Genomic DNA, 26,402 nt, shown 5'->3' with positions numbered 1-26,402 from the left:
TGTGACGGGGGGGAATGTTTGCATTTGGATGTCATCTGTGGCATAAGTATGGGTGGCATATCAGATCGTGCGCTGTGCACTTGAGTTCTGGAGGACATCCCTGCCCCTATTCCCTCTGGGCTGTGGTGGGCTGGTGAAGTGAGTGTGGTGGCTCCAGGAGACGTGGTGGGAGGTACGCCATTGAGTGAAGCCCCATCTTGCTCTAGAAATCATGGCAAAACCAAATATGGACTTGATAACTGTTACTTTATTTTCAGAAGTTTTCAGCAAACTTGGATTATCTCGATCGTGCAATCAGGCCTCACAGAGGAGCTGGAACGAGTTTAATAGTGGCCCTTCATACCTTTGGGACTCGCCAGCGACAGACCCCAGTCCTTCCTGGCCAGCCAGTTCTGGCTCCCCGACCCACACAGCCACAGTGAGTACTTGGGGCCGAGGCCTGGCCCTGGCCCACTCACTCACCATCTCTGCCATTGCTGTCACATGGGTGGCACTGGCATAGTTACAAACAACGAACAGCAGCATCAGAGGGGTGGGTTAGTACTTTTATTGTCTCCATTGCTTTGTCTTCATATTCTGTCACAATGACCAATAATGCCCTTCAGAGCCATTACAGTTAGGAAGTTTCAGTAAGATCAACTGAACAGCTATAAGATTGGTCTCTGGAGTCCCTCCTAATAGATCAATGGCATTTTCTGCCTCTTCCCAACCTGTAAATGGACCACAAGGGTGACCGTAGGCCTGTGGCGGGTTCAGATGGCTGAGGGAAGACTTCAGCGTCTGTGTGATGCAGTCACTGGGCTCCCAGGAACAAGCTGGATGTTGCATTGACTTTGTTGCTGAGAAGCACCTATCTCTTAGCTTAGACTTTCTAGAGTACATTTGTTTGCTTCTTGGCTAAAGTATTCTGCAAAGATCATACTCCAAAAGAGTATTCTTTCCAAGGAAACTAATTAGCGGTTTTGGCTTCCACAAAATTATGACAGAAAAATATGACCCCACTGCATTTGCCTCTTTGTTCTCAGTGAAACCAGATTAGACATGCAAGGTTTCGTGATAGATATTTCAGCTACATAGATTCCAAAGTTTGTTCCTTTCCTTTGTACCTCCACAAAGTGTAATTATTCAGGCATCTGTTTTAAAACCACCTTAACCACTCTTTAAAAGAGAAGTCAGCAAACTTTCTATAAAGAGTCAGATAGTAACTATTTTAGGCTCTGAAGGCCATGCATCACCTCTGCCATTGCAGTACACAAGTAGCCACAGAGAGTGTACAGGCGGATGGGCCAGCTGTGTTCCAATACAACTCTCTTTTTTAAATATCACAACCAGCTGTCACGGTGGCTAATGCCTTTAGTCCTAGCACTTCGGGAGGCTGAGGTGGGAAGATCGCTTGAGCCCAGGAGTTTGAGGCTTCAGTGAACCATGATCACACCACTGCACTCCAGCCTGAGTGATAGAGCAAGACACTGTCTCAAAAAAATCAGAACCATCTGCTCAAAAATATATATATACATTTGTTCTAAAGTAAATAAAATGAGAGGAACATGTGCCCCAGCCTCATCTTTTCTGTAGCCTTACCCTCCTACCCCATACCCATTTGACCCTCTGCCTGCCAGGCTCAATGCTGGATGATTTCTGTTTTGTCGCAGTCGGTCCTCGGTAACACCAGCGGCCTGTGGTCCACCACTCCATTCAGCAACTCCATTTGGTCCAGCAACCTTAGCAGCACCCTTCCCTTCACCACTCCAGCAAACACGCTGGCAAGCATCGGCCTCATGGGCACAGAAAACTCCCCTGCTCCTCACGCACCCTCCACCTCCAGTCCAGCTGATGACTTGGGACAGACCTACAACCCTTGGCGGATATGGAGCCCCACAATCGGAAGAAGAAGCTCAGACCCTTGGTCTAATTCACACTTTCCTCATGAGAATTAAATTAGGCAAAAAAAACAAAAAAACAAAAAAAAACCAACATAGTGGGCCCTTGTCCAGATCATGATCTGCCAGTTTCTGAGACATCTTTTTAAGGGTCTTACTGCAGCAGCTCCCCCTCCCCACCCTCCTCATCTTTGCAAAACAGACCCAAGCAGGGTAGGCTCAGACCACTTGCTTCTTTCAGATCTTTCTTGCAATTATGATAAAACAACATTTGCTGTTGTACTTTTAGAGAAAAGTCTGGACTCAGCCACAAACTCTAATAAGACCTGTACATCTGAGAACCTTTCCCGTTACTGCGTTTTCACCACCTGTCTTCCCCCATGCTTTATTTATCTGTATGAACACAGATTTGACATTACAGCTACGGAAATAATTTGAGTTGATTCAGAAGTCCTGGCATGTGACAATTTTGTTAAATTACCAAGTTTGGTTTTTAATAATTTCACAATATTATGCGCCAAGATCTAATTTTAAAACTGTATGAGGACTTTGAGCTGAAAATACAGAATATTTTTTTAAAGTAAGGCTGTCTTGGTTTAAAAGCAGATTACAGAAATGTAAGTCAACTTAAGAACAGTGAATGAATGTAAAAACATTCAGTTGAGACCATATGCATTTTCTGTGCTGTTTGTACTTGAGGTATGTAACATTTGTATACCTGAACTTATTTTAAAGATAAACTGAAATGCACATAGCCAAGTCTTGAGATACAAGATTGAATGTGTATTTCTTAAAATACAACTTTGTGTTGTACTTTGAAATAAATGATGCTTTTTTCAAAAGCTTTGACTTGTTTTGTGGTTTTTTTACACACAAGATGTATGTATTAGGATTTTTTCACACCAAAGTAAACCATCTTATCCTTGCCTTGCTCTGTGGGGTTGACAGGTAAGATGGGGTTTGCTTTCTCGTTGCTGGAACCGCCTGCAGTCTGATGGAGTTCTGTGTGTTCCCACGGCAATCATGGAGAGTCCTTGATCAAAAACAACTTGGAAGCCTGTTTGGATTCATCCAGTAGTAAGCATTTTCCCTCCGCCACTATCCTAAAAGGCCTCATAAAAAGCAGTAATTGCTACCATTTGTTGAAGACTGACTCTGTGACAGGTACCTGGCTAACACTTTGGTATATGTTGGGTTACTCCATTACACTTGAGGAACCTGGCTGAGCAGTGCTGGCTCAGCGGCCCCAGGTCAGGCACTCGGCACCCACTGTGCCGCCTTCCCTCTGGTCACAGTCAGCATGCTCAGGAACAGTCTGTGTCCGACTCACCACTGGCCAACCTTTACCATCCTTCAGTCTGAGAAAGTTGTGTGGTGAGAGGAAGTGAGAGAGAGAAGCGGGGCACAGAGGGAAGACAGCAGGGACTCGGGGGTGGCCTGGGGGAGGGCCCTGAGGGCCACCTTCAGGAGCTTCCCAGCAGCACCACAGCCTGCGATGCCTCTTTCAGTTCTAAACTATGGCGGGAAGACAACGGGGGGATGCCTTGGGCTATGGCACAGGGGCTGGGGATACCGGAAACAGCTATTTACCCACTGGAATTGAATGTTTTAGAAGTTTACCAGCTAATACAGCTGTACCCCAAAGGCAGGCTGGATGGAAGGCAACCTGTGTGTTGGTGCACAGGTTACACATCCAAATTTCTTTTTCTTTTAACTAGAAGTGTGTTGACCCTTTTCCAATTTTAAGACTCTTTCAATTCCTCTGTGGTCCCCATTGAGTTCACACAGACACTAGGCGAGTCTCAGTATGCCACAACGCATCAGCTGGTTTTATCTTGCCTGCTACAACTTGCTTTTCTCATCCTTTTGTTTCCAGTCTGTTGAAGCCAGCCTTTGCTAGGTAACTAGAAGGTGCCACACGTAAATGTTCTGTTGGAGGTCAGTTCCATCATGAAATGGAAACCATTCCCATGAAGGTGGGAGATTTAGTCAAAATGCTGTTTGATGTGATTGTGAATCTAACCTTTTCTCTGCTTTATGCCAAAACTTAGTAGAACACGCCACACTGTTTTTACAACCTACGATTTATTCCTCGGGACCAGATTTCCTGTGCAACTGGAGCTTTGGTGTGTTGGCTGACGTCAGGCCTTGTACAATGTTAGCAGCAGGGTTTCCTACATGCACCTGCACAATCGGGACAAATTCAAGGCTTGGGATTCTCTTTCTACACCAAAGCAGATAATGAGATGTAAAGCTCTGCATACAGGTGAGCTTCACATAAACCCTCACTTAAACGAAAGAAGGGCCGGGCGCAGTGACACACCTGTAATCCCAACACTTTGGGAGGCCTAGGCGGGCAGATCAGTTGAGGTCAGGAGTTCTAGACTACCCTGGCCAACATGGTGAAATCCCGTCTCTACTAAAGATATGAAAATTAGCTGGGCATGGTGGTGTGCACCTGTAATCCCAGCTACTCAGGAGGCTGAGGCAGGAGAACTACGTGAACCCAGGAGATGGACGTTCCATTTCGCTGAGATTGTGCCACTGCATTCCAGCCCACCAGAGCAAGACTTCATCTCAAAAAAAAAAAAGAGAAAGAAAAAGTGTATTGGCAGACTTTCCCTCAGAAAGAGTTTGTCAGGGATCGATCCTAAACTTGCTTCATCAGAACAATCTCCTGAGGTCCCCCTGCCAAACTCCTTTTTTAAGTTCTAATTTCACCCCATGAGCCTCACTAGCAGGGTTGAGAGAAACACTATGTGCTTGAGAAGGGGAGAAGATACAGACAAGGGTCTCTTCTGTTACTTGTGCTTTCCAAATAACTCTTAAGGGTAGGTATTTGAATGGCAACATACCGACCAAATCTGAAGATTTGACACAACTCTGTTTACAATGAACACTTCTTAGCTTGATAGTCTGCTTTGTACTAGGCCAAGGTTGAATTTAAAAGTAAAGGTTATGTATAAAGAATTGTATTTACATGAAATGATAACAGATGTCTATGTATTTATTTTGAGACAGGGTCTTGCTCTGTTGCCTAGGCTGAAGTGCAGTGGCACAATCATAGGCTTACTGCAGCCTTGAACTCCTGGGCCCAAGCAGTTCTCCCACCTCAGCCTCCCAAGTAGCTGGGCCTACAGACACAGACCACTACCTCCAGCCAATTTTTTTATTTTTTGTAGGGACAAGGTCTTGCTCTATTGCCCAGTCTGGTCTCAAAATCCTGAGCACAAGGAATCCTCCTGCCTCAGCCTCCCAAAGTGCTCAAATTACAGACGTGAGCCACACTATGCCCAGGTATTTTATATGTTTATATAAGTACATACAAATAAAGATATCTTATTTTAAAAATGATTTTTACCTAAACTGTGTATTAAAGGAGTGAAATTAGAATTTGGATTTTTCATGTGACAAACCTGAAATAATTTAAAGGATCAGAATTTCGTTTGGAAGACTGTTTTCAAGGACAAAGCTGAGGATAGCCATCTGGGCAACACAGACTCCAAAGGAATGGGGTCAGTGTTCCCAAGCTAAAAAGTTAAGGTCTCTTTAATACAGGCAGAAAACAGATTAGTGGAATCACGGCATTTTCCATACGAGTCTGGATTATGAGTTACAGCAATTTGATTAGTTACAGCTTGATGTTTTTCCTTTCCAATTGAAAAGACTATTTAACATTGTGATTTAGACAGTGTACTAGTTGTGAGGTCCTTGTGTAAGAGAAGAAAGAGAGAAATTAATCTATAATGATGATCCCTGCTGCCCATGAGTCTTACAACATTTTGCAAAACAACATAGGTAAAGAAAAAGGATAATCTATAATCAGAGAAACAGGTTACAGGTGCCTGTTACATGACTCAGTCCTTATAATCACATTCCTTTAAGGCTCTAAATAAAGTTCCAACAGCTTTGGTTTTGAATCACTTATTTTCACACATGTAAATTGATTTAGTTAAGTTATGCTGAATTTGAAGAAAGATTGTCATCGCTTCTCGGCCTTTTGGCTAAGATCAAGTGTGAAGATTGTCACCAAATTATTAACTCTCAATGTAAAAAATACATACCCTTTAGAAATTTTCTTAGATATGCCTTTGAGTAGCCTTGTCCAAACTTGTTCCTATTTCAAAATGCTACCACAGAGTTAAATTCACCCTGAAAATATAGACCAATTCCAGGAATTAAGTCATCTCAGACGACTGAAACATTTGCTACCACATGGGCAGGTTGGAAAAAATAAAAGAACAAATGTTTGTACTGATAGTATAAATAAATGTGTTTTGGGCTAGTCCACAAAATTTGAATGCTTCAGAAACAGGCTTCTAACCCTGACAAATGCCTATAGAAGCTGGGTGACAAAGTATAGTAACGATAAAAGGTCATTCAGATACAAAGACTCAGATTCTAATGGCAATGTTTGGGCTGACCACTATGCTAAGGAAACAAGATCAGGTTATAGAAACACTCCTGTGATCTCACAGGGCTTGAGAAATTCAGAGAGGCTACTATTAGCATCAGAACAAGCCCCTGATTTGGAAAAAGAAAATTTAAGGAAAGTTACGATGTCCATTACATCTTAGGAGGGCCAGCTGATGTCATCAAAGAAGGTTATAGTGGAGTCTAACAAAAATTCTTTATGATATTACCCATAATTAGATACCTGTAAAGATAAATTGACAACAATATTAAGCCAGGTAATTTTGGAGATACTGCCAATAATGGTTACAAAATGTCCCCCTGTGAATGAAATCCTGATAAAACATTTAAATGTAGACATGAGCAGGAACTAGAGAGCCTCGAAGGCCCTTCAGACACCTCCAAGTGGACTTCATACAGATGCCTTCTGCCATGGATTATAAACACATTCTGGTTATTGTTTGTTTATATTCACTATGGATTGAAAATTTCCCTACCAGAGAGTGACAAAAAACGCTCCATTTTGTTTTCCAACCTGGAAAATCTCCATTAACCTCTAATGACAGAGATACTCCTTTTTCTAGACCAATGCTGTGGTTTGTTTGGCTCTGCTGAGTCTCTTGTTGAAATATCCCCAGTGTAGAAGGTGGGTTGGTCAGGGGGGTGGAGCCCTCATGAATGGCTTGGTGCCGTTCTCATGGGAGTGAATGCTCACCCTTAGTTCCCACAGGAACTAGTTGTTGAAAAGAGCTTGGCATCTTCCCCCACCTCTCTCTTCCTTTCTCACCATGTGATCTGCACAGGGCTCCCCTTCGCCTCCACCAGGAGCGCACACAGCCTGAGACCCTCAGCAGAAGCAGATGCTGCACCGTGCTTCCTGTACAGCCTGCAGAACCCCGAGCCAAATAAACCTCTTCACACCTTATCCAGCCTCAGCTGTTCCTTTACAGCAGCACCAAGGGACATAGCGTTATTAAGAAACACTAAAGTTGTGCCTTTAATCCAGAGATTTCACTGTCCTCGTTTTCTTCAGTCCTCTAGAAAAACAGAACTAATGGAATTTTTTTTTAATTAGCATACCTCTCAGAAACCTCCAAAATTCTACATCTTAAGAGGTTACCATTAGCATTATAAGATCAGCCACCTCTGGGTCCCACGTTGCCTCCTTATGAATTCATAACATGCCACTGCATACAGTTTGAAGCTTCATCCCGTCTTAGATTCTACATGATTACATTTTGTTTCCAGCTTTACCTCAACATAAACATGAACTGTATATTGAAAACACACCCGCCTCTACATGATCTACAGCTTCTGTACAAAAGGCACACAAAGGCACAAAATGTATTCCTAGTATAATACTATGCTCCCCGTACAATCTGTGCCTCAGCGGGAATCTACATCTTATTAGTCCATGTCAGGCTTGTACTGCTCTTCCACACACGTATCATGTAATTCAGAGCAGTTAGATATGTTCAGATATTTACAACAACCACGTCTCCAGTAATCCGTTCTTTAAAAGAATACCCAGCGATCCAAAGTAAAATTATCACAGATGATTCCAAAACCTTCCAGTAGCGATCACGGATTTGCTCTTCGTGTATACTCTGCAAACTACAGTTCCCACCAAGAGAATAAAACAACTAGATAGAGGGTTCAAAATTAGTTGGTAATTTTAGCTAAAGCTATGAACAAGACCACCCTGCTTTGAAAGTCCCACCGACTAAGTCCATTCTTTAGATTATCAAGGACAATCATATAAGCTTTATTTTCCTCTTAGCCAGCAAAGGGACAGGTCATGCCATAGCAAATACTCCTTTTTTTATACCTAGAAAAACACCACAGGGGAACCGGACAGTTTGTGACTATTAAAAAGCCCTGACCTCTAAAGCCAACCCAGCTGGCTTCCGGAACACTCCCATTATAACCTGGAGGCACTCCAGCGCCTTGTTGCAGACCTGTTACAAGGACTAATAGTCATTGCGTTTCTCATAATTACCGATAAGTGGTTGGCTAGTATCTCCCGTCTAGAGTTTTAGATGCTACTGCACAACATTTCTTACATCATGAGGTTCAACAACTTGCTTTACAACAGAGAGGAAAAAACTGTTAACTCTGGTGTAACTATAGACTGTGTTCAAAGACACCCTCGAGCTGCCTCCACTCTAGAGCAAACGCCTGACTCCATAGACCCACCGCCCAAATCAGCTAATAACCAAGGCCCACATCCTACAATTGCTACTTCCTAACACCCTCTTATGAGACGCCCCGGCTCACTGTTGTGTGGGTCCCCCTTGCTGCAGGGAGCAACTAGCCCAGCTGCTTTAAGTGCCGTGCGTTGCTGCTTCTCTTCCGGGAAGGGCCTTGACAATTTGGGTGTACACGTGGGCAAAGGGATGTGGGCGTGTGTGGCCTGGGTTCCAGTCCTGGCCCTGCCGTTTACTGATCATGCCCTTGGGCACACTCTGCTCCTCTCAGAGCCTCAGTTTCCCCATATGCAGAGCAAACATCCTATCAGGAAGATGCTGTGACAATGAGGCCAAATAAGTAAAAGGTAGCACTTCCTATTCTTACCTGTTACTGTGGTAAATTATTCCAAAGACATTTTGAGTGTTAAGCCCCTAGGAATGGAAACTTCCTGATAGGGATGGAATGCATTTTGACAGGGGGCAAGAGGCCACCAACCTGGTACCTCCTGTGCTCCTTGCCACTGCCTGGGGTCCCTCCTCCCACGCCCTCACCCATCCCACCCTCACCACTGGGGCCACCTTCAGCCCAGGGCTGCCGTTTGCCTCAGTCCCCACTCTCAGCACACCTGCGGCAGCAAGTCCAGGGACAAGGTTGTTAGAGGGACTGGGTTTGGACCATTCCTCCCAAAGCACCAACTCCTTTTCCAGTTAAGCCATGGGGGGCTGCAAGTTCTCATGCATTCAGGATCCTTCTGCAACTTAATTATTTTGCGCTCACTCTGCTTCCCACTTCTCCAGAATGCATGGTCCCAGCAACATTCACAGACCCAACCCCTGACAGTGCATCGCCCACCCAGAACTCCAGGGCCAGCAGGACTTTTTGCTGCCTGGAAAGACCCATTGCCGTTATCCCCTTGTCCCTGCTCTATGAATGTCCTTTTGGGAAAAGCGTTCCCATCCCCCTCCTTCCCCACACAGGCAGGGCACTGTGCATGCTATTAGTCCACCCCTTTTGTAAAAGATGGAAAGTGTCACATCCACTATAAGCAATACTCCAGAGGGACCTCGCCTGTACTGGCACAAGGGCTTTGTTTTCTGGCTGTTGGTGACTAGCCGAACCATCACCACTGCACAAATTCACTTCCAGACTAAACCATCACGGACCTAAGGAGAGCACATGAGATCGGTGATCAACCCGAGGCTCATGGCCTCCCACGGGAGGGGAAGCGTGTGGCTCTGCTCTCAGGAGCAATGTTATGGGAAGCTATATATAGACTAAAATTTGGCCTCACAGTGCTACGGTGCTGTATGTTTTATACAATTAGAATCCAGTGTCTTTTAGAGGTGGCATGAACCTTGGAGAGTGCATGCTGGGTGGGTGCCCTCTTGAGAACATCCTGAGTGGGAGGGACCCCCGCCCAGCTGGTATATGGCAGTGAACAGGGAGAGAGGGGATGGCCCAGAACCCACACCGGGCCTCACGCAGCAGTCACAGTGCAGAGGCCACCAGGGGTCAGTCTAGCAGCATCATACATGAGAAAGACCCTGGTTCTTCTGCTCCATGGACAAGAACACCTCTGCAGTTCACTAGCCCAACCCATAGCAGGCGGGGAAGCAGAACTGACTATTCATGGCCACCGGCCTGTTTCCTCCTCGCCTGATGAAAATCAGACCAATACAAAATTACAGCGAGAAGAAAGAGCCATGACTTCTTAAAAAAAATTAAGCCTCTTCTTGATCAAAGAAAACCTGCTTTAAACTTGCCAAGTGGATTAATGGTTTTTAATCATTTATTATAAATACTGTACAAATACATGGATTATAAGGAAGTGGTCTTCCCCACCCATCACTGAGCTGGGTTTAGCCCCATCATCAACATTACAAATAAATATCCCAACATAGCCATTGCCCTGTGCTAATAAACTTTCAAAAGGTAAGAAACATGGCCCCAGGTGAGATTCTCTTCCACCACACAGACGTGGAGAGTCAGGCGGAGAAGCCACAGGCCTATCGCTCTGTCACTCTCTCCTTGTGGATTAAGTACGGGCCACCCATTGCTTGGAAAATTTCACCCTCAGTGTTTCCCACACTGGGGTTTTAAAATCTAGGGACTTGGCTTCAGGATGCATTACAAGGACTAACAGTCATTAGTTCCTGGCAAGTGTCTGCATTAGAGTTGGCAGACACGTCCCGTCCAGAGCCTTCAACACTACGAAGCAGCCATCTTCACAACAGATGGCTCGGCCAGTCACCAACAGCCAAAGAACAAATCCCTTGTGCCGATACAGGCCAGGTCCAATAGACACTCTTCTGACAGCAGGATTTTTTCATACTGAGATAAAATTCACATCAAATAAAATGCACTTTGACCATTTTAGAGTATACAACTCACTGCTTTTTAGTATATTCACGATGTTAGGCAACCATCACCACCCTCTCATTCCAGAACATTTCATCAACACTGCCACCTCCCCCACCTCCAAAAACAACTTCCACACCCATGAGCAGTCACTACCCACCGTTCTTTTCCCAGCCCCTGGCAACCACTATCTACCTTCTGTCTCTCTGGATTTGCCCATACTTGACATTTCATATAAACAGAATCACACAATATGTGGCATTTTGTGTCTGGATTCTTTCACCCAGATAATGTCTTTGAGGTTAGTGGCTGTTGTAGCATGTATCAGTACATTCCTTCTTATGGTGAATAAGGCTTTCTTGTATATGTATACCACACATTTATCTGCTCATCCATTCATGGACATTTGAGTTACTTCTACTTTTTGGCTGCTATGAATAATGCTACTATATACATAATGCATTCATGTACAAGTTTTTGTGTGAACACATGTTTTCCATTCTCTTGAGTATTACCTAGGAGTAGAATTGCTGGGTCAGATGGTTCATCTATGTTTAAAGTTTTAAAGAACTGCCGAACTGTTTTACAAAGCAGCTGCACTTTGTCACATCCCCACCAGCAATGCATGAGTGATCTGATTTCTCCACATCCTCTCCCACAGTTGTTTTTGCCCATTTTTCCTTTATCTTTTTTTTATTTTTGGAAGTGCTATCTCATTTGCATTTCCCTAATGATTAATAATGTTGAGAATCTTTTCCTGTGGTCATTAGTCATTTGTATGTCTTAAAGAAATGTTTGTTCAAATCCTTTATTCGTTTTGTTACTTAGATTATCTTTTTACTGTTGATTTATAAAAAGGTCTTTATATATTTTGGACGTTAGATTCTTATCTGATATATGATTTGCAAGTACTCAGGCCCATTCTGTGATTCTCTTTTCAATTGCTTGACCCACTTTTCTTGTACAAGAAGTTTCAGTTTCATGGAGTCCACCTTCTCCATTGTTTTCTTTTGTTGCTTGTGCTGTTGTGTCTTAGTCCGTGTGTGCTGCTTTAACAAAATGCCTTAGACTGAGTAATTCATCAGCAACAGAAATGTATTGCTTCCAGCTCTGGAGGCTGGAAAAACCAAGATCAAGGCGCTGGCAGCCTCTCTTCAACCACCAGGCCACTCCTGTCCCGGTATGTCAGCAGCAAAATCTGCCAAGCTCTTGACCTCCTCTGAAAGTTCGGTTCCCCTCCTTGCTGAAACCAAAACTTAAAAACACAGGTCTATAAATTGCTGCAAAGATAAGCAACATTGGATGTGCTTGAGCAAGAGACCTTCTGCTGTATCTTAACCCTCAGTGGACTTACAGAGAGTAACCGTGTATTTTGCAGTGGTGGTGGTTTTAAAAATTGTAGCAAAACATATTTAACAATATTTGTCATTTTAACTCTTTTTAGGTGCACAATTCAGTGTCATCAATTACATTCACAGTTTTGTGCAACCATCACCCCATCTATTTCCAAAACTCTTCCGTCATCCCCAAGAGAAACGCTGTAAACATCAACCAATGATTCCTCATTGCCTACTCTCCCCAGCTCCTTTAACCTCTGTGTGCTTCCTGTCTCTATGAATGTGCCTGTTCTAGATGTTTCCTGTAAGTGGAATCATGCAATACTTGTCCTTTTGTGCCTGGCTTCTTTCACTAGCATACTTTTAAGGTTCCTCCCTGTTGTAGCAGGCAGCAGTCTCCGTCTTTTTACAATGGATAATGTTGCATGGAATGTATACGCCTCATTTTGTTTGTCATTTGATGGACACATGGGTTGTTTCCACCTTTTGGCTATTGTGAATGATGCTGCAATGAACATTGGTTTGCAATTATCTGAGACCTTGTTTTCAATTTGTTGGGTTATGTACTTAAAAGTGGAACTGCCAGGTCAGATGGTCAGCCCATGTTTAGCTTCGTGGGGAAACATCAAACTGCTTTCCACAGAGGCTGCACCATCTCACATCCCCACCCGCAACATAAAAGGGTTCCAATTTTGCCACATCCTTAGCAGCCACAGTTTCGGTGCGTGTACACACAGCCATCCTAGGAGTTGTGAGCTGTGGCTTGTCACTGCGGTTTTTGTTTTCATTTCTCTTGTGATTAGTGAGGTTGAGCGTCATTGCATATTTCTTGACCATTTGTATAGCTTCTTTGGAGAAATGTCTGTTCAAGTCTTATGCCCAGTTAACTGGGTTGAATATCTTTTTGTTGTTGGATTGTAGGAATTCTTTATACATTCTATATATTAAATCCTTATCAGATAAATGATCTGCAAACATTTTTCCCATTCTGTGGTCTACATTTGATGATGTCCTTTAATTTAAAAATTAAAAGGTTTTTTGGTGAGGCACAGTGTGGTTCATGCCTGTAATCCCAGCACTTTGGGAGGCCGAGGCAGGCAGATCACCTGAAGTCAGGAGTTCAAGACCAGCCTGACCAACATGGTGAAACCTCGTCTCTACTAAAAATACAAAATTAGCTGGGCATGGTGGTGGGTTCCTGCAGTCCCAGGCTCCTGCAATCTCAAAAGGCTGAGGCAGGAGAAGTGCTTGAGCCTGGGAGGCAGAGGTTGCAGTGAGCCAAGATTGCAACACTGCACTCAGCCTGGGCAACAGAGCGAGACTCCGTCTCAAAAAAAGACAATAAAATAAATAAAAATTTAAAAGTTTAAAGGTTTTTATATTAATCAAGTTCAGTTTATCATTTTTCTTTTGTTGCTTGTGCTTTGTGTCATACCTAAGAACCCACTGCCAAATCCAAGAATATTTACTCCTTTGTTTTCTTAAGAGTTTTACGGTTTGGGCTCTTATATTTAATATTTAGGTCATTGATCCATTTTAGTTAGTTTTTAAATATGTGTGAAGTAGAGGACTGACTTTGTTTGGTCCTGGCACCATTTGCTGAAGGGAGTATTCTTCCCCCAATGAACAGACTTAGAAGCTGTGTCGCCTTCCCTGTATTCTCTGTTCTCTTTTTCAGACCATGGAGAACCTCTCCTCCCTCTGGCCCATGAAACCTTTCAGGAATTTAATGGATCAGCTATCACATTCCCCTGGCCCCATCGCCAGTTTGCTTTCCTCCATGGAAGGAAGTAGTATTTATTGAGCAGCTGCTATGCGCTAGACTAATACATTTTTTTCACTTCATATCACTACCCAGAAAGGTAAATACAATTACTGTCACCATGTCACAGAAGAGAAAACTGAGGCTCCCTGAGGTTAAGTAACCTACCTGGCGTCACACAGCCAGACTGCAGAGTCCAGGGCCTTATCAATACACTGAGTTAACCTGCCAGCTTTGGTTTTTGTTTTGTTTTTTCTCACATCTTCTGCCAGGACTAAGTTTTGAGTTTGTTTAGGGTGTCCACAGGGTAGGGGCCCTTCTCCCAGCTCACTGAGGAAGACAGCCAGGGAAGGCAGAGCTAGCAATGAGTCAGAGCTGAGGGGAGCGCCGGGCTGGGGCCTGCAGGGGAACAGGGAGCAAATAGGTTTTCACTGAGTTCAAATTCTCCCTCCTAGCTGTATGCACTGGGGCAAGTCGGGCCACCACCCTGAACTTCAGTGCCGCATCTGTGAAATGTTTACAGATGGTGAAATCGGACTTTCATTCAAGATGGCAGACCAAGTACATATAGAAACCATTCTTCAGACTCTTAGCAATGACAGGAAAACACCAAGTGCACAAGAGACCACTGCAGAGGTGCCTGAAGACAAGGGTTGAAGCCCCTCACCCACCCATTAGGAGACTAGAACCAATGCAGGGCCCCCTAACCTACGAAGCCAAGAGCACAGGCTCTCATATACAGCCCTGACCAGGTACACATGCAAGAAATATTCTGAAGAGACAGTGGACTCACAACCACTTCATCCACTTCATGAAATTTTCACGAAGTCCCCAACTGGAAGAATTTACATCTGAGGAAATGGAAAATAATCTTAAAAGGACTTTACAACAAGTATACTTAAAAACTCAAAGAGATAAAGAAGGGAATAACAGCCATAAACAAGAATAGGAGGCCAGGCCCAGTGGCTCGGCTGTAATCCCAATACTTAAAAGAGGCTAAGGTGGGTGGATCACCTGAGGTCAGGAGTTTAAGACCAGCCTGGCCAACATGGTAAAACCCTGTCTCTACTAAAAATACAAAAATGAGCTGGGCATGGTGGCAGGTGTCTGTAATCCCAGTTACTCCAGAGGCTAAGGCAGGAGAGTCGCTTGAACTCGGGAGGTGGAGGTTGCAGTGAGCCAAGATTGTGCCATTGCACTCCAGCCTAGGGGACAGAGTGAGACTCCATTTCAGGGGGAAAAAAAAAGGCAGAGTGCTGAGTGTGGTGGCTCACACCTGTAATCCCAGCACTTTGACAGGCCAAGGGGGACAGATCACCTGAGGTCGAGAGTTCAAGACCAGGCTGACTGACATGGAGAAACCCCATCTCTACTAAAAATACAATATTAACTGGGCATAGCAGCGCATGCCTGTAATCCCAGCTACTCGGGGGGTTGAGGCAGGAGAATCACTTGAACCCAGGAGGCAGAGGTTGCAGTGAGCTGAGGTTGCGCCATTGCACTCCAGTCTGGGCAACAAGAGTGAAACTCCATCTCACAAAAAAGAAAAAAAAAAGAACAGGAGACTACAAGACAAAAGCAAGCAGATATAAAAAAAGAACCAGGAGCTCAGATGTGAAAAGTATCATTGCTAGAATAGAAACTCAGAAGCTAAAGTGGAGAGCCAGAGGTGGGAGGGATTTAATAAGGCCAGATGGGATTTCAGTGGCAGCCATGGAGCCAGAACCAAGGCCTAACTCAGGCGTCTGGTTCTGAGGAGGACGAATGTATGTGCTCTCCTCTCCCTGTTTTTTGTTTCCCATTTCTCTCCCTGAAGTATAAGGTTGGTGCTGAGCCAAACACCACAGCCCCTTCCTAGCTGAGAAACAGGGCTTCCATGCCTTGATTGGGCAGGGTAGGCTAGCAGCCCGTCTCCTCTAGAACATTAACCAAACAGAACCTTCAAGTGTAAAGAGGAGTTTGTTAAATGAAGCCCAGAAAAGCTGCCAATAGAGTTGCCTCTTACATATTGGCCATGGGATAATGGGGATGCTGGGTTGTAACAAGTCCTCAGAGCCTTGGTTTCCCCAACTGTAAAATGGGCTCAAGAGTTTCCACCCCAGGCAGATGTTTTAAGAATTAAACAGGAAGTTGTGTGTTCAAGGCACCCATCACATCAGAGTTGCCTCCCACGATACCTTCCTGGGGTTTCACAGCCCTCTAATTTGAGCTCAGAGATACCCCAGACAAGGTCAAAGCTATAGGCACATGGGACCCCAGCTTCCAACAGAGAAGAGAGAAAGTGGAAACCCTGAAGGAACAAAAGGTGAATGGAAGTAGAACAGGAAACTGATTCACCACATCCTCACCCACGTGGCCACAGGGCAGCCCACGCCCTTGCTCAGAGCAGAGGATGGGGCCTGAGAAGCGAGCTCTGTGCTGGGCATGAGGTGTGAGATGCTCATAGCAAGAGGTGGCATCTGTCCAGCCAACTTCACCACTCACAAGAGAAATGCTCATTTGTCTTCATTTACACAATGAGATATTTTTCCCACTGAAAATTCAAAAACATTTTTAAGATGGTAAAACCCAATGTTGAGAAGCCATGGACCTGGTAAATGGGGAGGTTCGTTGCTTCCTGGCCAAGCAATCAGGAAATAAGAAACCAAAGAGGATGTCACTCGCCTCCCACCTTGATCACCGCACCAGGCCTCCCATTTTCCTCCCATTTCCAAACTCAGCCTCCAGCCACCCAAAACCTCTCTGCTTCTCCCTCTAACACTGTTCCCGCTCCCTGGGATACTTCCCTCACCTCATCCCCAACCAAATGTCACTCACCCTTCAGAACTCGGCTAAGGCGTGCCCTCCCACAGGAAGCCCACCAGATTGGCCCCTCTCAGCTGGGTCAGGAGCATCTCTGGACCTCCAGGGCCCAATGGGCTGCCCGCATGCCAGTGGTGATCACCCTGAGCCTGTGTCCCTCAAGACACATACGTCTGGAATAGGCAACAATTAATGCAGGTGAAGTGAGATATTTGGAGGAAGAAGTGTGCTCTGTGTGGTCTTGGAACCGTGAAGGGAATGGGGGTCCAGGTTGGTGTCAGCAATTGGAAAACCTTTCTAAGAATTGTAACTCACTCACCAGCCCAAGCTGCCTTGAGAGGTAATGAATGAGCTGCCCATCACAGGAGGTATGCAAGCAGTGATCAGAAACTGTGTCCCTCAGACCCTCTCCTCCATCCCCAGGGAGCCTGGGCTGAGGGTGGTCCTCCCTCCAGGCCTTTGTCCAATGCCCTGCACTCCAAGCTCTTCTGTGAGCTTCAAATTTTACCCTCTGGCTCGGAAGGCTGCCCGGAGGCACTGGGGTAGGGGCTGTCTCCATAGCTTTGGCACAATCCCATAGGGCCCAATGGAGACTCAGGGCCCTGCGCTCTCACTGTGACAAAGTTGCTGGCACTTAAAAATCTCCAAATGTGTCACCTGGGCTCAGCTGATGCCAGGACCACCATGCGAGCAGGCATCACTCAGGGCCAGGGCGGGCAGAACTGGCATGTGCTCACAGCCCTGTCCACACTCAGCCCCAGCGGTTCCCACCTCACTCAGAGTAAAACCAAAATCCTCCTGGGGCCCCCAGGTCCCACATGCTTTGTACTCAGCATGTCCCATTGCCAAGAACAAATACCCCTAGTGCCACACAACAGTGGAGCTGCCCTGGTCTCTGAAGCCATGCCCCACCCCAGCCTGGCAAATGGCTGCATAATCAGGCCTTGTGCACAGAGCCTAGGACGGTTCACTATTGGTGAGAAGGAGGCCGCAGCCCTGCAGGGGTGAGATGACACCCCAGAAGCAGCAGAGACCAGTGTGAAGTTCTCAGGGCCCGAAGGTGTGAAGGCAAGGGGCAGGGTGGGACAGGTGGCGGCCAAGGGCCCGCACAGTGGAGCTCAGCGCTGGGATCTGGAGCTTGATGCTCCCACCACTGGCCCCGTGGGAGGCCAGACAGGCTCAACACCTGGCCCCAGTTATCCTCACCTTCATCTTAGCTGAGCCTCCCTTCCCAGCGCAGCTGGTGTCAGACGAAGCTGAACCCAAGAGATAGGAACCCTGCTGGGGGGACCTTCAGAGTGCAGAACCCAGCTCTCCTCCGGAGGGTGGGGCGGGCTGGTCAGTAGAGGCGACAGCAGACAGAAGAAGGGGCATGAGGACAGACAGAGCCACAGTGGGGCCGGAGGCAGCGAGGGGCTCTCAGTGAGAGGCGCAGAAAGAGATGGGGCAAGCTCCAAGCCAAAGAAGACTCAACAGAGCCGCCTGGCTAAGAGAGTGGAGAGGGTGGGGAGATGGAGTTGGGGGGACAGGCCAAGAGGGGCAGGGGGGACAATGCTGGCTGCCAGGGGTCCCAGTGACCAGCCCCCGCCCCTGCCTCCTGAATGCCAGCAGGCTTAGCAGGGTCCTACCCACACCCAGCGAGCTCCACATGAGCCGCATCAGCCCTTGGGGCCTCCAAGCTCCAGGTAGAGGGAGTCACAGGCACTTCCGCAAAGGTGACATCAGCCCCTAGCCTGCAACTCACAGCTTCCTCTCCAGGGCTGACCCCCACCCCCCCATCCCCCAAACCTGGTGTTTACCAGGGATCAGGCGCCATGGGCTGACTCAGGCTCAGGGAAAGTTCACAGGCAGGAAAGAGCCGGCACTGAGCGCAGAAATACCCTTGGCTCCAGCCACTGGGAATTCATGGAGGGGGTTGGGCTGGCCAAAGCTAGAGCCACCTACTCCCTCACTCTGGCTCCAAGGGCAGAGGTAGGGAGCAACCTTTCACTCCTTACTTCGTAGGACACTCCCTAGTTCCCCAGGGCCTTTAAGGTTTTCTAATTCCTTGTCCTGTATTGACCTTTCCTGTCAACCCATCCAAAAAAACAGAAATTAACTAACTTTCCCCAAGGGAAATCGGAGTAACTCAGCACAAGCTTTCCTAGTGCACATCAGTGAGTGGTGACGGGAGCTTTCCAGGCAGCGGCGGCGGTGAATGCGGAGGCCCAGAGGGGAGGCAGCGCGACGGTGGAAACCCTGGAGGAGGGCGAAGGGGCTTGGTCAGAGCCGCCAGAAGAAAATCCTGCAAGCACCTTGCAGGGGGCATGATTGGAGACCTGGAGGTGAGGGCCCGAGGTCGTGCTGCAGGCGGGCAAGGAGCCGTCCAGGGTGAGGCTGGCGGTGAGGGCGGGATTGAGCCGAGCTGGCCTCGGCCTGGGGAACATCGCCACCTGGAGGGTGCTCTGCAGAACTGCACCCTCTCTCGGTGGTTCCTCACCGGACGATCTCTTGGTGTGTCCCTCATCGTTCCAAATGTACTTCACACTAGAGGACCATTTTCCAATGCCTCCTTCTTATAAAACAAAATTACTTTCAGCACTAATGATGACATGAAGCAAATAATAATGATGACCATAAAAGAAATGAAAGTCACAGTTTATTTACTCTCTGATATCATATTTTACATAATAATGTAAGTCATTGTTCAGAGACTCACAAGTGAATTTTTATAAAACTGAACTATCTGCAAACCATACGATTTAAGAAACCACTAAATTAACTGATGTAATTTTTTAATTCTTTCATTAGTTTTTAAAACAATTAATTTAAAAACAATGTTTGCATGTTGGTAATTTTCAAATTCAGTAATGCAGTTCATGTGGAAGATAATATGTGCATCCACCAATGAAAAAGACTATATCTCGTGATGTGCAAGCCACCCCTGGGGTGGTGAAGGCCCCAGCTTGATGGGGGCAGGTTTAGCGCTTGTTAAAATTGCTCCAGGTGATCCTAACGTGCACCTGGCACAGAGCACACCCAGCTCCACACAAGTAGGGCAGCCAGGCACGCAGCCCTTGGGCCCACATCCACTTGGCCTCAGGTTCTGCACTCCACCCCAGCCCCTCACTCCAATGAAGCTGCCCCCAGGGTGGAGAGTGGGACCCAGCCCCATCTTCCCAGGGGTCAATTCCAGGTCAGTCCACACAAGGACATTCACCTCCATGCACTTCTCATAACCCACCTGTCACGGCCCCTCCCCTCACCCCGGAAAAGATGAGGGTACTCAGACTAGAGGGAAGCTAAGTTTATTCCAGTGATCTACACCTGACCACCTGAGGACGCCCAGGCCCCACTGTCAGGGCCCAGAGTAAGGCGTGCACGCAGGCAACGCCATCAGCTCAGGGCCCTCGGGGAGCCGCCAGCCCAGGACAGCCTGCACAGCCCCACCCTCGGGGCCTCCCCGCTCCCCAGCCAGAGAGGACGGGTGCCAGGCAGGGAATGCAAGGCCTGAGACACTTCCCACCACAGCCCAGCTGTGTGTGGAGACAACCAAGCGGGCTCCGCCAGACTGCAGGCCCTGGGGTGGGGCTGAGGGCAGGGGAGAGCCAGCGTGGAAGGCTGCAGGCCCTGGGCAGCGGGAGCTCAGGCACAGGCAGCCTCGGTCTTCTGTTTGCAGCCCGGGGTCCCCTCGCCTTTACTGGCCAGGCTGTAGTAACAGGCCCGCATGCGCTGCTCCACGGTCAGGAAGTCAGGGCGATCCTCCCACCTGTGAGGGATGGGGTACATCCAGGCTGCTGGCTACGCCCCTGGGACCCAGCTTCACCAGAGGGCAGGAATGCATGGTGCATGGCTGAGGTGGACTTTCAGGACTCAGAAAGTCAGCAGGGCTGCTGGGGTTGCAGGACAATGGGTGGTGGAGAGGCCTCTGGGATGTGAGAGCGTTGGGCAATGCGGCACAGCCTAAGAGGCAGAGCTCCCACACACGGAGTGCTGGGTGACCTTCTACCGAGCGTTGACCGGTGAGGACTCAGGAGACTGAGTGGACTGGGTGTCAGAGTGGCAGCTATTGACCATGGGAACCTGGGATACAGAAAGCTGCTGATGCTCTGCGCATGCACCCGGGGGGCAGGGTGTCGGAATGCTAGGCGCAGGCTTAGACGGGAGGGAGGGCGTGCCTGGTCATCAGCAGAAGCCTGGAGCACTCCAGTGGGACTGGCCAGTGAGGAGCTGCAGTATTAAAGGTACTGTGCATGGGGTATCCATGGACTGTGTTGGGGTGCTAGGTGCTGGCCTCTTTGTGTACTGGGGTGTAGTGCACTGGGTGTCTCCTGGAGGTCAAATTAACACATGTCGCAGTGGGGTGGACCAGCCAGAGAGGGTGTCTATCTGTTGGACTGCTTGGGCGTTTCAGTGTCACCGTCTTTAGCGCTGGCCGGCAGGGTTAGTGTGGCCATGCGTTGCGGGGGCAGTGTAGGGCGTCCGCTTGCCCGGGTGTGTCGCCTGTTGTCTGATGGGAAGTTGGGATATTGACAGTGCTAGGAGTTGAGATGTTTGAAGGTTGAGCTTCAACCAGGCAGATGTGGGGGCTGGACTAGATGAGCATTTGGTACCTCGGTGCCAGCCTGTCTGGTATTTGGGTGCTGCGTGCTGGCTGGTGGGGACTGGAGTGCTGGGTGCTGGAGAATCATCTCATGCCCTGAGTGTCGGTGTCATAGGTTGAGTAGCAGAGTATGGACCTGTTTGCATGTTGCAAGGTCCATGTGTTGAGGATGGCTGAGGTTTTAGATGCTGAAGCACGGGGCCACAGGCAGGGTGGCAGGGTGTGGCACGCTGGAGCAGGACAGGGGTGGTGTGTTGGAGAGCTGGGTGTGCGGATAAGGTGCGGCTGCAAAGGCCATGAACTGGGTGAAACGTTATGGGTGGGATGACATTGGGTAGAGCTAGGTTAACAACTCATCCGGCACCAGGACTTCCCAGGGGTCGGTCTGCCCAGGTCCCCTCCCCTCCCGCACTCACTTGTAGATCCAGCAGTCACTCATGAGTGCGTACAGTTCGGGCGGACACTCTGCTGGGCACTCCATCCGCTTGCCCTGCTCGATGAAGGCCATGACCTCCGGCCCTTTCATCTTCTGCTCAAGCCGGGGCCGAGACATATGTGAGTGACCAGGGTCCTCCTCCTCCCGCTCCCCACCACACCGCCCACCGCCTCTGCCTGCGCCTGCCTTGTAGGGCTTCTGGCCATAGGACAAGGCCTCCCACATGGTGACCCCGTAGCTCCAGACATCGCTGCGGCTGGAGAACTTGCGGAAGTTGATGCACTCGGGTGCATACCACTTGAGCGGCCACTTCCCTGCTGAGCGGGCCTGGGGAGGGGGAGATGCTGCCAGAATAGGGCTCGGGGACCCTCTACCCACCCCGCCCATCCACCCAGGCATCACAGTGGCAGAGGCTCACAGTATAGTAGCTGTCGTCGGCACCCAGTGCTTTGGAGAGGCCAAAGTCGCTGATCTTGGCATAGTGCCGGTTGACCAGCAGGACGTTGCGGGCCGCCAAGTCACGGTGCACGAAGTTCTTCTCCTCCAAGTACTTCATCCCCATGGACACCTGGTGCAGCAGCTCAGCCACGTTGCTCACGGGGATCTCCTCCCTGGGGTGGTGGGGAAGGCGGGCTCATCGGGGAGAAGACCACCCAAGTTCCCAGAGGCAAAGCACGCTTCTCTGACCCAGCTGGGCATGAGCCAGGTGACCACGTGTTCAAAAACGATTATTGAGCACCTGCTGTGTACCAGGCATGGGGCTGGGGACACAGCAGTGAACAAACTGGCAAACTCCCACCTTCATCCAATCTATCCAGTGCGAGGCTTTAGGGGTCACCCTTACGCCACGACTCCCAAATCTAGATCTCCACCTGCACCCTCCATCCACATGCTGGAGTATCACAGGCATCTCAAAGATGTGGCCTGATGTCCCTCTCCCCATGTGCACATACATGTGGCTCCTCCACCGTCCTCTCCGGCAGCTCCTCTTTCTCTCACACCCAATCCGTCAGCAAACCCTGGCAGCTCTGGTGTCAGAATCTCTCCAGAACCCACCCCACCGCTCACTTCTCCATCTGCCGCTGGGAGGCAGCCACAGCATCACTTGCCTGGACCCCCGCTTCCCCCGCCCCCCCCCCCCCCACACACACACACAGCCAGCTCCGCCCAGTTCCCGGGCTCCCTCCTCACTGTCTCCCACTGTCTTGTCCTCTCTGCCCCTGAGTCAGGTCCTCCCTCTCCTCTGCTCACAGTACCGCCCCCACCAGCTCCTATCCAACTCAGAGTAAAACTCCACCTCCTCCTGGCAGCCCCCAAGCCTTGGCACGATCTGCTCATCCCCTCCCTGCACGGGGCCACCTCAGGGCCTGTGCGTGGGCGTGCCCTCTGCCCGGAATGCCCTTCCCCACATCTGGGCGAGGTGGCCTCCCTCAGTTTGTTCAAACCTCCCTGCCCACTGCACCTCGCACCCCGACACTCCCAATGCCTGGAGCTGCGGCATGCCGTGTCCACAGCACCATCTTCCCACAGGCTCTAGATTTCATCAGGATGGTTATTGTCTCTCTCCTTCAACCAGAATACAGGGCAGGGATCTCTGCCTCGTTTATTTGCTAATGAATCCCAAGTGCTACTAACAGTTCCTGTCACTGAGAAACTGTCCAATAAACACCTGTCAAATAACTGAGTGTGGGAGCCAGGGGCACACTGGGAAGGTGTGTGCACCGGCCGGAGGACACAGATCAGCAAAAATGTGCCTTGGGGAACGCAGAACTTGTGTCTGTGAGGGCAAAAGAATGGGGATGAGGGACCACTAATGAAACTGCCGAACTTTCCACTAAAGGGCCAGATAGTAAGGATTTTAGCCCTTGCAGGCCACAAGTGATCTCTGTCATATCTTTGTTTTTGTTTCTGGTTTGTTTTCTTAAAAAAAAAAAAAACCCTTTAAAAATAGAAAACCATTCAGTACATAAACAAAGTGCAGGTTCCAGATAACTGGCGATGGGCCCTTTCCCAGGGGCCATGAATTTGGCCCAGGGAGTCTGGGTAGCACGGATGCGTACAAAGCTGTTATCATCAGTGCCTTTATAGGTGCCGACTCATTCGATCCTCGCAGGGGCCCTGGAGGCAAGCACTGTTATCAACGCCGAGGTGCAATGGCAGAACCGAGGGTTAGCTCTGCTTTGCAGGCATGGGTATGGGTGTGGGTGTGCCAGGTGCGAGTGTGTCCACGAAGGTGTGAAAGTGCTCAGCTCCCCACACATGCGTGCGTGCAGGTGCACGGCCACCATGCCCAGGATAAGCCCTGGCCCCAACCACCCGATGGTCGGGGCCACCCAGCGCTCACTTCTTGCCGACGAGGAACTTGTGCAGTGGCCCGCCACCGGCCATCTCCATGACCAGCATGAGGGCCTCGGCCTGGCAGACGCCGATGAGCCGCACGATGTAGGGGTTGTCCAGCTGGTGCATGATCTGTGCCTCACGCATCATCTCGTCGGTGTCTGCCTTCTCCGTGCCCTGCTTCAGCACCTTGATGGCCACGTCAATCTGCTTCCTGCCCGACCCGGCCACGGGAGACGTGTGGGCGAGGGGCACCGGCCCTGCTCGACCCCACACCTGCACCCACCCATCGCTCTTCTCCCTTGAGTTGTGCGGTGGACACTGGTTGCCACCCAGGTTGGAACCAAGGCGCTCAGTGTCCCTGCAGCCAGGAGCATCTGCTGAGGACACAGCCGGGTCGGTCACCAGGAACCACCCATCACCAAAAAGAACACAAAGTGACACCCTCCCCAGGGGCAGCCTGTCAGGGACTAGTGGACTCAGGGATCGGGGACCCCACTGTCGCTCCCCTGGGATGGTTAACTGTAGTTCAGCCATCTCCCCCTGCCCAGGCCCACATCCCATCCCCCTCAGGTGTCCCGGGCTCTCTCAGGGAACCCTCCAGCATGCAGTGTTCTGCCCCAGAGTCTGTTTCCCAGGCAAACTGCTGTGAGACAGACGTCCCAGCTCCCACCCCACAGCCTGGTGAAGCCACACTCCTCTGCCCCCATGCGGCAGTGCCCCCGCCACGGCAGGGCGGCCATACTTGCGCATGCGGTACACGCCCTGGCGCACTGAGCCAAAGTTGCCACAACCAAGTTCAATGTCGGCTATGAGGAGGTTATCGCGCTTCAGGAAGAGCTTCTTGTCCTTGAGCTCCTCTGGGTCGCTGTAGGGGCTCTCGTACACACTCGTGTCCATGGGCATCGGCCGTGGTTTGTCTGGGGACGTTACGCGCGCTGGACACACACAGCCATGCACTCCCAGGTCAGGGGCAGGGGCATGGGGGACAGGGCAGCCTCAGCCCCCACAAGCACCTGCCCCAGACAAGGGTACCCTCCTTGGAGCATGCCTAGGCAGGTGGGCGTGCATGAGTGTTCCTGCACATTGACATGCACGCACAGGCATATGGTCCTGGGCACAGCTGTGGGTGCTCTGGGAAGCCACATGAGGGTGGACTCTAGGGGTGTGGGCATTGGTATCCACGTGGCACCATTACTGTGCCAGCTGGGGTGTGCATGTGTGCACATTCGTACATGTACACCTATGGCCAGGCCTGTCCCTGTCTGCATATACAACACACATGTGGAGACCTCCAAAGGTGAGCATGTGGGTGCACATGTAACTGTGTGTGTCTTCTTCTCTGTGAACACACATGTCCAGGTCTGCACCCACCCATGAGACATAGGAGCACGCACAGCAGAGCATTTTAGGAATGTGGGCTCCGGAGCCCATCCTGGGTTCACATCTCGCCTCCAGCACTGTCTCACCTCCCCATAGACAGAGCCCTCCCTTTCCCATATGTAGAGTGAGGTAATCACCATGGCCACTTCATAAGGCCTGTCAGGAGGGTTCGATGGCTCATACACACAGTGACCTCAGAATGTGACTGACACATAGTAGGTGCTCAACAAACGTGTGTCTGGGTAGCCCCAGGAGGGGCCAGGTGTGCTCCCTGCACATCAGTACACACTGGAAGGCGTGATGGGTGTGGGCATGTGTGCACAGGGATAAACCAAGCCAACTGCCGCAGCCTGGCCAATTCCATGGCGTTCCCTGTGAAACCCCACAGCCCCTGTGACGGGGCCCTGCTCTCGGCTTGGCATGAGCCCCAACCCACGTCCCCAGCTTTGCCCGCTCACCTGGCTCCGGGGTGTATCCATCTGAGTTGAGGGTGTCCATCCGTCTCTGAGGCTAAAGGTCACAGGGTCAGCAAGGCCTGAGCTGGGATGCCCAGCCCCTCTCATGAGACCCATATCCACTGAGCATTGAGAGCCTCTTCCACTCCACAGGCACCTCAGCCTTCCCCAGAGCCACCCCCAGCTCCATCCCTAAGGCCATACTCCAGGTGCCACTAACTCACGTGAGTGAACGTAGATGGGTGCGCTGGGAGCGTGGGAGCAGCGGCCCCTGGGAAAACAGAACGGACAGTGAGGGCGGGCGCCTGGTCTCCTGCCGCCCCCGCCCACCGCCCGCCCACCCACTGCAGGCACCTGAGGCGTTGCTGGCACTGCTGTTGGGGCAGGCCTCCTTCAGGCAGTAGATGAGCCCGTCTGCCTTCAGCTTCAGATACTCCACCAGCTGCAGGGAGCAGGCAGCTAGCAGG

At 49.6% G+C, this 26,402-nt stretch overlaps 2 protein-coding genes across 7 annotated transcripts in view; one reads left to right on the top strand and one right to left on the bottom strand.

Annotated features, from left to right (window-relative positions):
* The window catches only part of LOC110568450 (transmembrane protein 131), a gene marked incomplete at its 5' end in the record, with an annotated part of 81,247 nt that extends 79,224 nt beyond the window's left edge, over positions 1–2,023 (top strand). Inside the window, 2 exons of the mRNA XM_064372093.1 lie at positions 258–418; positions 1,653–2,023. Of these exons, the coding sequence (XP_064228163.1) occupies positions 258–418; positions 1,653–1,937 (446 nt within the window). The remainder of the gene's footprint in view (positions 1–257; positions 419–1,652) is intronic.
* A 17,340-nt stretch (positions 2,024–19,363) lies between these two features.
* Positions 19,364–26,402, bottom strand: part of LOC135273177 (tyrosine-protein kinase ZAP-70-like) — a 68,116-nt gene continuing 61,077 nt past the window's right edge. For 4 of the 6 annotated variants that reach the window (XM_064372094.1, XM_064372096.1, XM_064372098.1 and 1 more), the window contains exons 5-13: positions 26,290–26,377; positions 26,160–26,206; positions 25,939–25,990; positions 24,843–25,035; positions 24,105–24,311; positions 22,179–22,371; positions 21,947–22,087; positions 21,741–21,853; positions 19,364–20,490 (exon numbers count right to left, since the gene is read on the bottom strand). In XM_064372094.1, the coding sequence (XP_064228164.1) occupies positions 20,367–20,490; positions 21,741–21,853; positions 21,947–22,087; positions 22,179–22,371; positions 24,105–24,311; positions 24,843–25,035; positions 25,939–25,990; positions 26,160–26,206; positions 26,290–26,377 (1,158 nt within the window). In that variant the 3' untranslated portion in view covers positions 19,364–20,366. The remainder of the gene's footprint in view (positions 20,491–21,740; positions 21,854–21,946; positions 22,088–22,178; positions 22,372–24,104; positions 24,312–24,842; positions 25,036–25,938; positions 25,991–26,159; positions 26,207–26,289; positions 26,378–26,402) is intronic. The other 2 variants (XM_064372095.1, XM_064372099.1) reach the window with 2 other exon arrangements.

Source organism: Aotus nancymaae, unplaced genomic scaffold, assembly GCF_030222135.1.
Source record: "Aotus nancymaae isolate 86718 unplaced genomic scaffold, 86718_ANA_hifiasm-v0.15.2.pri h1tg000341c, whole genome shotgun sequence".
Lineage (NCBI taxonomy): Eukaryota > Metazoa > Chordata > Mammalia > Primates > Aotidae > Aotus > Aotus nancymaae.
Note: the sequence above shows the minus strand (reverse complement) of the source record. Positions and strands in the feature narration are given on the sequence as shown.